Below are 17,316 nucleotides of genomic sequence, written 5' to 3' on the forward strand. Positions count from 1 at the left end.
TCATGCAGTAATCATACAAAAATAAGGAAAAAAAGAGTCAAATGTGCCAGGATTTTCCAGAATAATAAAATCTAGGCTGCTTTTGCAAAACACTCTTTAAGATATTAAAATGTTGAACAGTTCAATGTAATATATACCCAGAAAAAACCTCTGCTCTGTCTCTTTAACCAGCAGATTCTCACTGTCACTCCTCTGGTCCCTCCCACTCCTCCTGCAGCTCCTCTCCAGTGCTGCTGGCCTGAGATGGGAGCGCACACAGCGGCACCATCACGGCCGAAGAAACCTGGGATAAAACCTGGAAAACAGGAGAAAAGAACCACAATACCATGGAAGAAAATGGGATAACGAAACCAGTCATTCATTTAAAACCGGATAACACCCTCTTGATCTCGTCCTCTTGAGGAAACTCAGATGTTTTGTCGTCCTCCTGCTTGTGTTTTGCGCTTTTTCTCTCCTTTCTCTCCTTGAGAGCGCTGCTGCTGGTACAAAGGCGCTCAGTCCGGAGCAGCAGCAGCAGCACCTGGGATTACACTGCTATAGGAATGGGCAAGAAGAGTGAACGGACCTGGCAACCAAGGAATGGTAGACACAGACTGTGAGTAAGAAGGATTTTAAAACACTTTCTTCTGTTTTTTTCCCTCCCCCCCTGTGGAGCCAGATCCCAGTGAGGACAGATGCTGATATTGTGTGGAGGCTGAGATTTAAAGGAAAAAAAAAAAAAAAGAAGAAAAGAAAAACAAAGTGTCCTTTTCTGGAATAATGCACGAGAAAAATTGCAGCTTTTTATTCCCTTTCATGCCTCACACATTCCCAGCTATTCCTCTGCCTGACCAGCCGGTTTCTCTTGTTCAGAATGGGATGTATTGTTGCATCTGCTCAGCCCACGACAAGTGTCAGCAATTAGACTGTGTGTGTTTGTGAACGGGTTTACCCAAAAGGCCTGTTTTAAACACTGCTTCTGACTGGCCATTGTTGTCGAGAACTGGACTAAAAAAAAAAGGACCCAATTGGTGCGCGCCCCTTTGGCTTCATTCACCCAGTGGTGTGTGAGAGCCAGGGTCGGTCACTCTCATATAAATTAGGCACAATATGGTGGAGCCGGTGGGATTTACTGAGGCGTGGAAAGCGCAATTCCCCGAGTCCGACCCCCCCAAAATGGAGCTGCGATCCGTCGGCGGCATTGAGCAGGAGCTGGAGAGGTGCAAGGCGTCCATCCGGCGCCTGGAGCAGGAGGTGAACAAGGAGCGCTTCCGCATGATCTACCTGCAGACCCTCCTGGCGAAGGAGAGGAAGAGCTACGACAAGCAGCGGTGGGGCTTCAGGAAGACCCCGCTGAACGAGGGGATGGACCCCGCCGCGGCCACGCAGGGCGCCGAGTGCCAGTCCCAGCAGCCGCACATGCAGGAGACAGGTGGAGTTGGAGTAGGAGTGGTTGGCGGAGGGTATGGTGTTGGTGGTGGTAGTGCGGAGAGGATCCGTTATCAGCCTCTTGGAGATGGAGCCGGAAGGTCCAAACCCAGGCCTCCGCCGGCAAGGAAGTCGGCCTCCCACGGGGACGGCCTGGAGTCGGCCTTCGAGGTGCCCCAGCAGGCCGAGTCGATGTCTTGCGACAACCTCGATGGCCTCTCGCCGTCCAAGCAGAGAAGCGGCATCTCCGTCACCGTCTCCCCCCGCAGGCTCAACGTTCCGCCCCCGGACAAGGACCTGCCCGTTGACCCCAAGGACAAGCTGGGGATGGGACTTGGCGTGGCGGCTCTCAGGTCCAACTTTGAGAGGATCAAACGGGCCAACTCTCACTCGGCGGGGGATGTAGCGAAGGGCCAGGAGAAGCAGCAGCAGCAGCTGCCGCCGCCACCGCCACCCTTCTACTCGAACATGGAATTCCACCACGAGAGGGGTCTGATCAGGGTCAACGACCGCGACGTCTCTGACAAGATCAGCTCCCTGGGCAGCCAGGCCATGCAGATGGAGCGAAAGAGATCTCTTCACTCCCTCCCAGGTAACCTGGCAACAGTGGCAGGGGAGCTCCGCGCCAGGCCGGTGTACAGAGGCCGGTCCACTGAGAGCACTTGCGGCTATGATGCAGAATATGAAGACGGTGAACCCAACCAGCGACATTCAGGGAGGGCCAACGGGGGCAAACCTCCACCGCCTCCTTGGCAGCCCTCCGAGTTCCAGGCCTACTCCAGCGTCTATGTTGGCGGGGTGATGATGGGTGAAGGTGGCGGTGGAGACGGAAGAGGCGGTGGTGGAAGTGGTAGTAGTAGTGGAGTCACAATGAGAGACCTTGGGGGAGGTGATGACCACCTCCTGACCTGGCCACGCCGTTCCTACTCCCCAGGGAGCTTCGAGGATGTCGGCGGAGGCGGCGGCGGCGGCTACACGCCGGACTGCAGCTCCAACGAGAACCTGACGTCCAGCGAAGAGGACTTCTCGTCGGGCCAGTCCAGCCACGTCTCGCCCAGTCCCACCACGGCCTTCCGCCGGCCCTTCAGAGAGAAGAGCCGCTCGCCGTCCCAAAACTCCCAGAACTCCCAGCACTCCTTCGACAGCAGCAGCCCTCCGACGCCGCAGTCCCAGAAGCGTCACCACCGGCAGCCGGGAGGCCACGTGGTCATGTCTGAAGCCACTATTGTGAGCGTTCGCAAGACCGGTCAAATCTGGCCACCTGGCGCCCATCATGACCTCTTGCCCCACGGTAGAACATCCCATGACAACAGTTTCCATGGAGACCACCTAGGTGAGTGGTGGCTGCTGTTTCTAATCTTTGTTGTGGTGGAAAGCAAGTGGGCTGGATGTCAATGAACATTTCAGACCCCCTCAATGATGTCTGCTTGTGTGTGGAGGAAGGAAAAACGAACGGGTGTTATTTAGTCATGTCTTGGCATCTATTCTTTTTACATTTTTATCCTCTTCTTCATGTCTTTTCTCTTAAAAACCACAAAGCAGCCAAATGTTGACGTAATTGATAGTACCTGCGCGATTATGAGTGTGTGTGCACACGCAGGACTGTGTTCTTTGGACGGCCTTGCGTGGGAGACAGATGAAAGATCCACCTCTGCTTATTCCTGGAATGTCAGTCGGGGTGGGTGAACAATAAATGCGGTCAGTCTAGGTTGAAACCGCCGGTCTAGCCTCTCTCTCAGACGACTCCTGCGGCTCAGAGTATGGAATTCCAATCACAGGTGTCTGTCTGCTTTCCTGTCTGTCTCTTTCTTTCTGCTTGAAATGTGTCAGAGTAGAAGACAATTCCCCCTGAACCTCAAGCTGAAACTCTTCACCAGTGTTTAGCACAGAGCAGGACAAAAGAAATCCACCCTCCGAACAATTATGTGCAGTATCCCTAACCACTTAATTGCAGCCTTTGAGCCACGGCACCTGTAATAGAACGGCAGATAGATGTGCAGCCCTGGAGCTAACTGGGCAGTCAGGCCCAACGACAGTGGACTTAGCTTTACTGCAATTCTTCAGTAAAGTTTCCATTGCAGAGTTCTGTGCCAGCTCACAAGAAGGGAAACCAAACACTGCTCGGGTAGTTCAAATGTTTGACATAATTTCTTTTAGTCATGTGAGCGTTGTTTACCGAGGTGCGGTTGGCTGCAGTTGGGCACATTTTGCTTGTTGTCTCTCTCGCTCTCTCTCGGGCTTTCTGCTGTTGAAGTGAGTAGTGTTTTAGCGCCCAGTATACTGTAACAGATTTGGGACTGGCGCCCTGCTGGACCAGCGTGCAGGCATTACACGCCTGCTCCAGTGCCAGGATAGTTCAGATGGGGGAAGAGTTAGTGAGGTAGATAGCAAAAGAGAGAGAAACAGAAACATAATGGGGGGAATGAGAGCACTGAAAGATAAAGAGAGAGGGAAAGTGTGGGGGCAGAAGGGGCAGTTGCTGCTTTTTAGGCGAGACACTACAGGCAAAATCCTCGTTTTTCATAACTGGAAAGACGTGACGAGGAAGAATCGTTTTTCATGCACTGGTCAATTTTTGAGATTAGGGACTATTTTTGCTTCCATAACACGTCTTCTTTCAGACTAGTGGAAAGGAAACATCCAAAAATACACATTTAGGTGTTCATTTTACTACACTCTTATCTATTTGCATCTGCAGATTTCTCCTAAATTCAACAAAAGTTAGCATTAGATAATGCCTCATTTTGCAGATTTACACATTCAATTTCAGAAAACTTGTAAGTAATCAACTTTGGGGAAGTTTCATGATGATATTTACTAGTTAAACCTGCAGTAGGCAGAGTGTTTTTGGCATCATTGGGGGAAAAAAATCCATAATAACCTTTCAGCATATTGTAATTCAAGTGCTCTGAGAGATAACTAGACTTCTGCACCTCCTCATGGCTCTGTTTTCGCTGCCTAGTTTGACCTAGTCTAATCGGAGTTCGTGAGTGATTGACATCTGCTCAGAGACAGCAGGCTCTGATTGGTTGTTTTCCTCCGGTCTGTGAAATCTTGCAGATGCCATCAGGAGCACCGGAGGACACAGAGGTGCATCATTTTTTTTCAGATTACCTGTCTCATGCACTACTGTCAGAATATAGTGACCGTTTTATAAAAAATAACTTTTTTTAAAGCATGATATGCAAAATATATGGGATTTTACAATACATATCTCTAAAGGCCGTTTTCTCAAGATGAGGTTTTTCTCAGACTCTGAGCCAGAAATCTCCACTTCAGTAGCACTTACATACAGCAAACTTTCCAGTATCATTCCTATCTATATTCTGAAGGGTGTTACAGAGAGGTTTGTTCATACATCATTCATAGCCTGATTTATAGAACATTTTATTCCTAAAAACATAGTTTTTTTTACAATATTTTCAGTTTTTGACTCTAATATGTCAACAAAATGAAACAAGAATTTTGAATCAGGTTTTTATCCAAATTAGTATCGCAAAGTAGCACATATTTGATAAGATAATGCGTCATTTGCATGGTATAATATTTAATAATAATAATGAAGTTTATAGGACAAGAGAGGCCTACTGTACCCACACAATAAAATAAATTCTAACTAATTGAAGTGATGTGAAGGCTAAATATCATGTATGTTTTGTAATATGTGATTCAGTACTAAAGTCATCATTCTGGGTATAGCATTACTGTCTGAAACCTGATGCCGTTCATTGCCTAAATAATCTCCTGAACAGAGAACAGGTCTCTGTGCATCTATAATTCATTTCTTTGAATAGAACCACACTGACACAGTGAGCCCCGGTGGAGTCAACTAAAATGTTTTTTCCAAACAGGATGCGATCATCAAAACTACAGATAAAACCACCTCAGACATATTTTAGCAGTGAAAGTGAAAGTCATCTTCCCATTTTAATTACCATCAGCCTCCCCGATGACAAGTAATAGGCAGGCGCCATCATCGACAATTAAGTACAAAGCTAACATTCGTACAGCAATTAAAATTGTGCACGGTTAGGAGATAGGAGTCCCCACAGCAAATGGCTAGCTAATTCCCCAGCTGCTATGTTTAGGATTATCGCTGCCACTGTCTGCTCGCTTTGTTTTAACATCTTTTCCACAACAGTGAGCCCTGTGGGGGAGTTAGGCGAGCCGGAAGAGCCGGGACGGAGATGGGAGGATGGAGGATGGGTTGCAGACGGCGATGCATTTAGTGGGATAATCTGGAATTTGAGCATAAGAAGTAATGTTGGTTGGACACCCTGCAGAGTGGTTTTGTTTTCTAGCTGGGGGTTTAAGCCGGGGGGCAGACGGGCGTGATGTCGACAGCGAAAGGTGATGATAACGATGAATATTGCATCATTTTTTGGGGCCCTGGTGGTGCGTAGTTTCAGCCAGCCAGAACAGAGAGAGGATAGTAAGGGAAAGTGTGTTTTCGGTAGGCGGCTGATGATAATAATGAAGAGTGGGACGGTGTTGTGAGGAAGACTTGAGGGAGGCAAGAGTGCAAGGCAGAGCTGTCGTTTCTCGCTTCATTGGTCAGGGATGCGGGGGCTGCGGAGAGGCACAGATGGGAAGAGCTCTCCCGTTGCGTAACAGAAACACACACAGGCTCACACACACAAAGACGCGCACACGCTCGATGTTTACTCTTATACCTCCAAGGCTGCTTCTTCGCCTTCAGCGAGAGGAGTGTACGTCGTACAGGAAGGATGCCTCCTGCCAGAGGTTGAGTTGTGGAGATGCCGCCGTCTCTCTCTGCGTGTGTGTGCGCCAGAGCTGTTCTGATCCACAGTGATTAGTCCTCTTCTCTTCTCTGCATGCCAACAACAGTAGTAATTGCCTCATGGTGTGTTTTGTTTATTTAATGTTGGGGAGGATTTCCAGGATGAAAAGTTTTCCATGCTGAGCACAGAGACGAGCAGAGTCTTTGTGGCTGCGGTAGACGACAAAATGACAAAATGAGTGAAAGATTAAAATTGAGACATCTCACTCAAGTGTCGTTCAGCGGGAAAGCAGAGACGGTTGGCGAGTTAACGCTAGAAAGAAATAGCAAAACATGTTCGGAAGGCACAACTGCCAGCTTTTCATTTTTGAATTGAGCCGAACAAACACGAGCGCTTGACGTAACATCGCTGTGACCCAACTTATCTCTTACTGCCAAAGTGGAGAAAGTTCTCATTAAATGAAAAACATGCAAATTGAAACCAACAGCTCACAGGACTTTCGTTAAAAAGTGGGAGGAATGTCAGATTTGTGGAAAGGTGAATTAAGATCAAACCCCACACGTATTACCCGCTGAAAGTTTTTAGTTTGAGGTCAGCTCATTGAAGAAAGGGAGCTTTCACTACCTTCTGTAATGAAATGGGTGGTACCCAAAAATGTCATTTTCCTCCACTATTTCCATTGATTCATTTGAAGGGAAATATGTCCTGTAAACCAGGGAATACCTGTGGGTTTGTGTCTCTGAGGGCGGGGATGCCAAAGCAGGACAGACCTGGGAAAGCTTCAATGGTTTTATTGTCCACAACCTTCCACCTCCCTCAGCTCAGCTGGGTCCTGTCAGCGGCTGTATTTTTAGACAGGCGCAACCTCTCGCTCTCTTTCTTCAACCTCTGTGGTCTCAGAGTTATTTATCAACTCAACCCCCAAAACTATCTGGATGGATAGATAGATAACACTAGTTATTGATTTTAGTCATTTTTAGTCATCATTTTGGGTGAACTGACCCTTTTGAATAGCTGGAGAAAAGAGAGGCCGCAGTGTATTTAAAGGTGCTAAATTCAATTTAGAGCATTAATATAGCATCAAACAACTATTTACTATGTAAAGATATAGAGGAGTAATGTCTACCTGAGCAGAGAATGAAGTCGCTCTCCCTCTGTGTGTGTGTGTTGTAATCCGAGTTTCTCCTTGCTTTGTTGACATAGACGGGCTAGCTCTCTGCCGCCGCTCCGCACTGCTCTCATACGGCGGTTACAGCCGATAACGCCGGCGGCGTCTTCGTCGGCACAGTTTCATCTCTGTCGGCACTTTTGCCATTGTTTGCATTGTCAGCGCTGTTAGCACCATTATTTGTGAGCTGCGGCTCACTGTCGCCATGTTGCCTTTTTTTCGTGCAATTCATTTGCACGTCAATATATTTTTTCGATTTTATTTTTTTTTGTCGTTTTTGTCATTAATACTGTCACAGAAAGCGAATATAAAGTGGTGAAAAAGCAACATTTATTTTTTTTGGAACAAGGTAAATTTTCTGAGCTTTCGCACCGCAAATTAAGGCATCGACCAATCCCGTTCCGCGGAACGAGTTGAGTTGCGCCTATATTTATGAAACAACAACACGGAGGCTCGTAGTCTAAACTTGATTACTTCTTTCAACCTTGACAAAGGCAGCGCAGACCAGATCCACTACTTCCGCTCTTACCTTTCACAATAGGAAATGTCACAGTATTTCACAGAGTAGTTTGCATTTCCGTGTCGTTTATTTGTCACGGCCCCGGTGTGTAATGGCCTTAACTGTGAAACAGATTCCTTATATGCATATATCAATAAGACAAAGTAACACATTTACAAAGGAACTGCAAGGAGCAGCTGATACAACGCTTACATGGGACTTAAAAGTCTAAAACGCCTTTGACTTTTCAAACATATTCAGCCCTGTTTGAACCTTTATCTTTTTTGACCTGTAAAATCATCAAATTGAACCTTACTGGTGTGTTGATGTGTGTGCGCGTGTGTCATTGTATTTATTATAGCACGTGTTGGAAAGGACCGAGATAAGAGGAGGGCTCGGTCTCCCTCAGGCACATTTTGCAGATACAATCTGATGATGTCACTCTGTTTGTGTTTCTGTGTATTTAGCTTAATATAGTTGTTACTTAACATCATGATGCATCATGCTTACCTCTAGGGCTGCCCCCTTTTAGTCGATCAGTCGACTTATCGGTCGTTTTGGTCCAAGTCGACCAAGATTAGTTGATTTTTTTTATGCTTTTTTCACGCTGAATGACTTATTCCTCTGGTTTCTCTGGTTAAAGTGGTGCTCTTTGCGGAGAAACTTTACAGATCTGTTGATTAAGTGAACTAATCAAGTAGTCGATAAAATCGTACGAGCATTAGTAGACTAAGAATTTCTTTGGTCGAGGACAGGCCAACTTATCTCCTAGAAAATCAAAGTTAGGGTTGAGCGTGTTGCTTGCGTGTGTTTAACTGCCTGTCTTAGTAACAAGCTGATCAGTGGAGATGACGTTCTGTTAGCTGAGGCTGTCCACGTTCCTTCCTCTCTGAGCCCTTGTGTGTGTGTGTGCAGTTGTTGCACCATGTGATTCAGCATGTGTGTGTGTGCAAGGGGGGTGTGAAAAGGAATGATGGGTAGTAGAAGCGGCTCACGAGACACACAGAGAGAGATTTTGTCTGTGGTACCTCCGGCCAAGCCCACATGCTTTACAGTAGTCCGGCGTGGCACAGTGACCCCCTTTTCACACTGAGTGAGGTGGTGGTGGGGGGGTTGGGGACGGGGACTGACTGTAGCTCTTAAAAAGGCTTGTTCAGTCTGTGCCGTTGAGTGAGCTTGGCAGTGAAAGCCTCAGTTACCTCAGCCGGCCCTGGCACACAGGAGCTGCAGGCTCACAGTCAGGGCCCTGACTGGTGGAGGGGGAGAGGAGAGAGAAGCATGGGAGGAGAAGAAGAAGAAGAGGTGGAGGTGGAGATGGAGGGAGGAGGGGGAAAGCGGATCTGCCGTTCTTGCCAGCTGGGTGCTCAGCTCAGCCTTTCAGTGGGCTGGTGGTGCAACCTGCTCGGACCAAGTATGCCGGCACAGAACGGCCCCTTTGTTCCCCCCTTTGCTGGGATCAGTTATGGAGGAAGAAAACTTCCTTTCTGAGAAAAAAAAAAAAAAAAGCCTCATTCAAGATTTTAGTTATTTGGCTTGTCTGTAATATTCCTTCCACAATGTGTAGCGTTAAATAGCTTCAAGACCCTTCAATATAACAACATCAACAATATAAATTACAGCTTTAAGTGATCAAATAAAAAACAGAAGCAGTATTCCATGTCTGGTTGTGTTGCATCCCGTGTTTCTGCAGCAGCCTGGCGTTGCTCGGTTGGCAGCGGGCCGGAGGGTGGAGCTGCTCCAGCAGCTACCCAGTGAGAGTCAAACTGCTTTGGCTTGGTTTGTGGGGCTGGAGCTGCACAGTTTCAGCCCTACACTGAAACGCAGACCTGTTATGTGTTTGATGTGTGTGGAAAAAAACGTTTTTAAGGTATTCGTGTGTCCATTAGTTTGAGGCCCATCGAGGTTTTTTTTGGACATTGGCCGCTAACCTTCGGGGTGAAAGGAAGCACATTGGATGATCATAACTTGGACTCTGCAAGACAGACATTGCAAATACAAAAAGGCACATAAACAGAGCTCACAGCCCGCCAAAGGGTAATTACTCTTCCCTGCTTCTGTTTATTTCTTCTCCTTGTGTACTTCCTATGCCAAGCATCCAGCCACAATCTTTCCTCTGGTGACCGACAGCTCTTGTAAAAAAAAAAAAAAAAAAAAAGAAACGTGGAAAATCCCTTCCATAAATTCTGGTGACTCTTTTCTCCCCATGTGTCTATCTGCGTGCCCCTTTTTTTGAACATCGGCCATCTTGGCTCTGTGTTACATGGGCCCACGTTGTCATAGTAGTCACCGAGCTTGGCCACAGTGCAGGGAAACTGTGCTAGTTAGCGTCCACCACTAACCACTCACCACAGGCCTTTTGTAGTGTGTGAGTGCTTTGCTGGTTTTCTACGTATATATCCTAGCTTTAGCTGCACGGGCCGTTAATCACAGGCAGCTCTCTAAGGGACTGGGTAAGGTTGGGGGGGGGGGTTGGAAAGAAAGAAAGTCCTGCTTTATGGTCTCTGGTTGAGACCACAAGGCAATGTGGCGTCCATGAAGATTAATATCACAATGACCCGAAAGGCCCTTGGAGAGAGTTTGTCCAGATCTACCGGTGCTGGAGTTTATAGACATTAAAGGAGCATAACACCTATTTTGCATGTCAAGGTCAATTTGCTAGTCACAGGGAGGTACAACACGACGGCCTGTGAAAACAGTTGTATAATGTCATCAGTGGCTCTGGAGGAGCTCTGTCATGTCTGAGAAAATGACTCAAGTCATGTCACTTGTATCCTTGGTTACAATATGTGGGTGTGGGTTAACCCTTTGGGGACTGAGACATTTTTCTTCCCATTACCGGGGCCTTGACACATATCTTAATATATAAACCTGTATAAATTCAGAACTGTAAGACACAAGCAAGTAATTGCTATCATTTTTCTCAGCACGACATGGGCTATTTGAATATGTACGCTGCAGTGACATCACATAATATTCAAAAAAAAAAGTTATAAGACTAAGAAATTCAAAGAAAGAGTAAAACCGAATTTGTTTCAGCAAAAAATTTGCAAATGTTTACTATCTCCACGTTTCTAGCTCAAGGCCTCACCTGAAAAACCAAAACAAATGAAGACTTTATTACACCGAGAAACAGAGCTATTTACTAGAGCTGTCAGTTGATTAAAATATTTAATTGCGATTAATTAAAAAAAATGTTTATCTCTTCAAAATGAACCTTAAAGGGAGATTTGTCAAGTATTTAATACTCTTATCAACATGGGAGGAGGCAAATATGCTAACTTTATGCAAATGTATTTATATATTATTATTAGAAATCAATTAACAACACAAACACAATGACAAATGTTGTCCAGAAACCCTCACAGGTACTGCATTTAGCATAAAAAAATATGCTCAAATCATAACATGGCAAACTGCAGCCCAACAGGCAACAACAGCTGTCAGTGTGTCAGTGTGCTGACTTGACTATGACTTGCTCCAAACTGCATGTGATTACCATAAAGTGGGCATGTCTGTAAAGGGGAGACTCGTGGGTACCCATAGAACCCATTTTCAAGTCACATATCTTGAGGTCAGAGGTCTTTGTGTCTTTGAGTGTGAAAAATAGCATACCTGCAGAAATGCATCAAAAGGTACTTAAAGTGTATAGAACATAATTATGCAAGGAGTACACATTGCAAACTTTTCACACACACACACACACACACACACACACATACACGTGTACAATTGAAAGCCAACTGCTGCCTTTTCTTTTCTGGATTAGCGGGCAACAGAAACCTGTCTAGTCATGCAAACATGTAAGCCTTAATCTCCACTCTTTAGTCTGGGAATTAGAAAAAACGGTTAACAATCAGATTAACCATTTCTCCTCCATATAACGCACTACACACTGCACTCATTACAGCACTAATGCAGGATGTCCTATATATTACCGATGGAATTATCATCACTCGCAAACCATCGCTGGCATGTATGCATAAAATGAGAGTTGATTTACACAAAAATGGAGCTTTTCTTTTATTTAATGAGGCATTCTGTCCTCATTTCTTCCCTAAACCTCTTCTCTTTATCTTTATTATATCCTCTTCTCTCCATCTCATCCCACCTTTTCCAATTTTCCTCTTCTTTCCCTCCATCTAGGCTCCATTCAAACAGCTGCTTCTGGTTTCCTTTTGCTCGGAGCCAATTAGAGGTGCATCACCTTTCCGTCTTTGTTTCCGCGGGTTTTCCACCAAGCAAGGGGGTTGAAAAGCAGGGAGAGATCAAAGTCAGGACCCCCCCCCTGCAGGAGTAAGCAGGCTCTCTCTGTAATTGTCCAATAGGGGTTTAACTGACGAATGCCTATAAAACAACACAATCAATGCCAAATGTCAGCAGCCGGCCTCCTTGTTACAGAACAGTACAGACTGCCGAGCCTATTCCCCCTGCGCCTCTTAGAGCCTTTTTGTTTTTTCCTCTTTTCCTCCAGCTATCGCTTTATGTCTACATGTCTTTCTTCTGTCTGTCTGTCTGTCCACGATGCGCTCCGTTCACTCGTATGTTAAATCTGTGTAGCTTAAGTGTGTGTGGACAGACTCAGATTTTTTGGAAAATGGGTTTAGTTGACTTTAATGGAGTTAACCCTCGGTTTACTGTCAGCAGTAAGGATTGTGGATCACTGAGGGTTAAGCTATATGTAGGATGTAGCGTCTTCTCCATCCTTGGCTTCTTGAACGTCCTTGAAATCCTCCATACCGAGAGCATCGTGGATGCAAACAATAAGAAATGTGTAGAGAAATGTCAAATTGAGAATCTGATTGTTATTTTTGTTCTGAATGTATCCTTGGCCTCTAGAGGAGAAATAAAAAGAAGTGGGTAGTGTTCATCTCTAACTCCAGCTGGGCACAAATGCAGGACAAAATCCACACGAAGCCCTTGATGGTCAAAACATCGCCTCATTAAATGCGTGGGAGCTTGTAATATCAAGTGAGGGGACTACCTCTCTGTTTCCTTTGCTAGAAGAGAAGAGAAGCACGGGAGTCATCAGTGCACTCCCGCTGGGACAGAAAAAGCCCCTGAAGTCGTTTCCATAGCGAAAAAGGGCCGGAGAAGAGGGAGGAAGCGCTTCAGACCTTATTAGCTTTTTTTGTAGCTGCAGATAATGAAGAGCCACGGGTTGAGACACCTTGTCCAACTCTTCCCCCTCTGCCAGACAGGACACATGCACGCACATGCTCTCTGTCTGTGTCTCTTACTCAATCACACAAGCATGGATGTATTTATCTCTCTGCAGACATGTAGAAGCGACTCAAGTTAAAAAATAACTAAAATATATTTTAAAAAATCGGACTTGTTGCTGAATTGTAGGGCTTGGAGTCACCAGAGCCCCCACAATAGGATATTATCACGATACTTAGGTCACGATACGATCTTATTGTGATTGTAAACATTTTGCAATATGCTGAGTATTGCGATAAAATATATTGCGACATATTAACTTTTTTCAGCTGCAAATTTTGCATCTTTGTCAACATCTGTTTTATCTAATAAGATACAGTTTGCATTCCCATCTCTTGAGGTCAGAGGTCAGGGGACCCCTTTAAAAAATGTCCATGGCAGTTTTTCCTCGCCAAAATGTAGCGTAATTTGGAGCGTTATTTCGAGTTCTTCCTCACAAGCTAACATGGGCGTGGTTGCTACAAATAGATTTCTAGGTTTTCTAGTTTCAAGTGACACCAGTATCTTCACTGTAGTTTTAAGACTGAGCCAACTACAACGTCTGAAAGACAGAATAGTAGCCGGATTGTTTAGAAGTTAATAGTTTATTTAATAAAAGATCGATACTTGACGTCCGTGTATCTACATTGCCACGCAAAATACCGCGATACTATGCTGTATCGATTTTTTTCCCCCCGACCCCTACTGAAAATGCAGAAACAAACAGAAAATGTGTCGTTAGCTTATTAAATAAGAACGAGAAGTGGCAAAAGATTTGATAAGAGATTCATTATTAAATTCAGATTTTTTTTTACGGACCTGGATCCAAAATGTCACCAGCTATCCGAACCCAACCTCCAACCCTAGCATGGACTCACAACAAAACAAAGAACTCGTTACAGCCAGCCAGTCCTCCTTCTACTTTTACTGTTACACTGTGGGCCTTCTGCCTCCTTTGGGCCTGTCAACTCTCTCTCTCTCTCTCTCTCTGTCTCTCTGTCTCTCTGTCTCTCTTTCTCCCCTCAAGCTCTTTGTTATTGGACTGTGTTTGCACTGGGCAGCTAGATGGGTTTGCTCAATAAATGGCACTTGTTTCGGGCTGCCGGGCTATTGGAGGCGGATGTGTGTGTGGGTGCGTGTGTGTGTGTGTATGTGTTTAAGGTTTCGGGGGGTGAACCTGCTGTGAGTTAGAGAGAGAGACACAGAGGGAGAGAAGTTGTAAGAGAGAGAGAGAGAGAGACTGCAGAATGAGGTAGCTGTGCTATAAAAATAACACATTATCAAATAAATGAGTGTCTGGCTGTTGATCAGCGCTGCAGCTGGCTACTGGTGTCTGGAGTTGAGAAGAAGATCCATACTGTGGAAAAATGATCTAACCTAACGTTTCAGTTCATCCGTCTGTTAAGGATTGGACAACACATGAGTAATCACATTTCTACACGTTTTTGTTGGGTTGAAAGTGTGCAGGATGCAACACAAGATGTGTTGTCCTGCATATAGAAGTAGGGCTGAGCGATATGGCCTAAATATTATATCCCGATATAGGTCATCTCATACGTCGATAACAATATATATCACAATATATAGCATGTTTTCTAGTAATCCAATGAATAAATATACTTGACAAATGAAGTATTTTTACAGTTAATTCAGAAGTTTAGTGCAAAATGAACGCAAACAGTTTCAAGTTAAATTATGAAGAAAAAAAATGCATATATCCATATTTGTTAATCGCATTGAACTGAGTGGTGATGTAAATGTGATGTAAAAACAAAAACTGCAATTTTCAAATGATATTCCCTCAAAATATTTCATATCAGATTTTCTGGGAAATTTGAGTTAGTGTGTGCTTGTTATTATCAATTTAGTCTACGTAATTGTGTATCACGATATCAGATCATCGAAAGAACACAACAGCGACCTCTAGGGACATAATTATAGTAATAGTAGTAGTAATTATGACAGGAGCAGAAGCGAAAGTCAGGCGCTGTGGTAAGTTCCACTATTCAAACGTAGTTATTTTAAGCCAAAACAAAATCTTTTTTCCCTAAACTTAACTCAGTGGTTTTGTTGCCTAAACTTAAACAAGCTGTTTTTTTTTGTGTGTTCAAAACACAACGTTTCACTCAGTTTTAATACGTTAGAACGTGTTGCTTTTAAGTTTCGCTTTCATTCCAACATAGTAGGTGTAGTAGGCCCCTACTGACCCACATCTATGAGGCTTATAATGACTGATAACAACACATTTAATGAGCTGATCACAGTTGAATCGGGTGTTCAAGTGGACTAAATATGACTCCATATAAGGGCACCAATGGATGCATATAGATTCAGAATAGATGCTGTGTGGAGGATGGGTGCACAGATGGAGTGGAAGAGAAAAGCCGTGCTGCGTTGGTCCGATCGATTTTGAGGAAGAGCAGAATCTGTCCTGTCTGAACAGACATTTGTTAAAAGTCAAGAAACATGAAGGAGAAAAAACAACAACATTTTATGTGAAGACAAGTTTGATTCCCGTTACGCTTCCTCCGAATCTGGCTCCTTTTTATTGTGGTGTTGTTTGTTGAGCCGCCAGTTGCAGAGGGACTGGATCACTGGAGGCTCCTGGGGAAGATCAGATTTCATGTGGCGATCTGCCCTCCCTCCCCTTCCTCTATCTCCTCCCTGAATGCCCTTCGGTAACATCCCTCCTTCTGTGATATCTCTTTTATGTCACTTAATATCCCCTTTCTCTATCCCCCTGACCATTTCTCTCTCTCTCTGCCTGCCTCTTTCACTCAGTGCTATTCAAGCCTGGAGCACACTGTACAATATAAAGGCTGATTTTAAGCTCAATTTGGCCTTGACAACTGATTTTCAAGTTCTTGGAGAGGCTGCGCTTGTCTGCAAAAAAATATAGGACACACCGTCAGTCGGCAAACGTTATCTGTAAGGGTTTTTAATTTGGTTGCCTCTCATGGTTATATTGAATGTGTTCCATTATAACGAGTTTGAGATCAATCTGAACGTGATCCCGAAGCAGGTCGACAGAAATGTGAACGCAAAAATCGCTCGTCTGCAAAAAATCTGTCATTAAACGTGTGATGCCGCCTAGTCTTTTCACAGTCGGTCGGACTTTTTCAAAGCCTTTTGTCCGCAGCTGCATTGTCCCTGTCTGTCTTTCTGTTTCAGTCCATTGTTAGCCCTATTTTGCTTCTGACGTGGCGGCAGAATCCAAGCAGCTCTCGGGCCTGACTCTCCTCCTACGAACCTACCCGGGAGCAAAGAGGAGACGAAAAAATCAAACTCTCCAGCTATTCCCAGCTCAACCTGCGCCCCCCAGCAGAGCACTTAAAACACCTATTTTCAAAGATAATTGACATAACTTTTAAAATGATGTCGAGGCTCAAGTTATGTTAACAACCACTCTGGATAGTTTCTCTCAAGAGTTATGCAATCTGTTAAGTCCTCAACAGAAACCTTGTGCAAATAACCCTGACTGCAAGATAACAAACTTGAAGGCGTGTGACATTTGCTCTTTGCTGATACTTTGAGATGGCTAAAAGCCAAATGGGCAATTTGACTCCAACGTAAGCTCTTAACGGTATATTATTAACGCGTCAAAAATGAGACCGGTAGCACTGGGGAAAAACCCTTTGACACTCCGGTGTGTAAAATGTCAAAAAAAATCAGCTGCTGGGAACTTGGTTCACTTGATATTGACTGGATTTCTCTGTGTTAAAAGAACAAAAATTAAGTGCTTGTGAATGTCGGAGGATGAGGATATGAAGTGATTCCTCATGTGCTGCTTTGTTGTGGGATTTGGCACTTCCTCTGTAGTGTCCACATGGTGTCCACATGATCAAAACAGTATCATTTAACTATGCTTTTTTCTTCTTTCTCTCATTCCTTGTCAGCTCTTTCGCTCTGTTTTCCTTCTTTCTCTCCGAGTGCTCCAGTTTTTTTTTTTTTTTTAGTTTTTTTTTATAACATATCTTCCTGTGTCATTGTCACTGCAGCTCCCTCTCATTTGGCCCACTTTGGAGGCCTATAAATGGCAGAGCGTGCTCAGGGCGAAGCGGTTGCGATTGGCCCGGAGTGACAACTCAAGAAGTATTTTCTCCGTCACACATCTGTACGGAGAACGTACAGTACAGTAGCTTGCCTTGAATCTGTTGTTGCGTGTATGAGCGTCTTTCTATCCGACAGTGTAAAGCCAGAGGAAGGTTTTTAGACTGTCAGTCTCCTCGTCGACTACCCCCTACAAGAATACACAAAAATGCAAATACAGATATTTAGAAACAAACCGTCTCATGCACATG

The 17,316-nt window shown here is 44.8% G+C and overlaps 1 protein-coding gene across 1 annotated transcript in view; it reads left to right on the forward strand.

The window, feature by feature from the left end:
- The first annotated feature begins 203 nt into the window (after positions 1-203).
- Positions 204-17,316, forward strand: part of bcr (BCR activator of RhoGEF and GTPase) — a 103,844-nt gene continuing 86,731 nt past the window's right edge. Inside the window, exon 1 of the mRNA XM_074618689.1 lies at positions 204-2,740. Within this exon, the coding sequence (XP_074474790.1) occupies positions 1,090-2,740 (1,651 nt within the window). The 5' untranslated portion in view covers positions 204-1,089. The remainder of the gene's footprint in view (positions 2,741-17,316) is intronic.

The sequence above is a fragment of the Sebastes fasciatus genome, chromosome 19 (assembly GCF_043250625.1).
Source record: "Sebastes fasciatus isolate fSebFas1 chromosome 19, fSebFas1.pri, whole genome shotgun sequence".
Lineage (NCBI taxonomy): Eukaryota > Metazoa > Chordata > Actinopteri > Perciformes > Sebastidae > Sebastes > Sebastes fasciatus.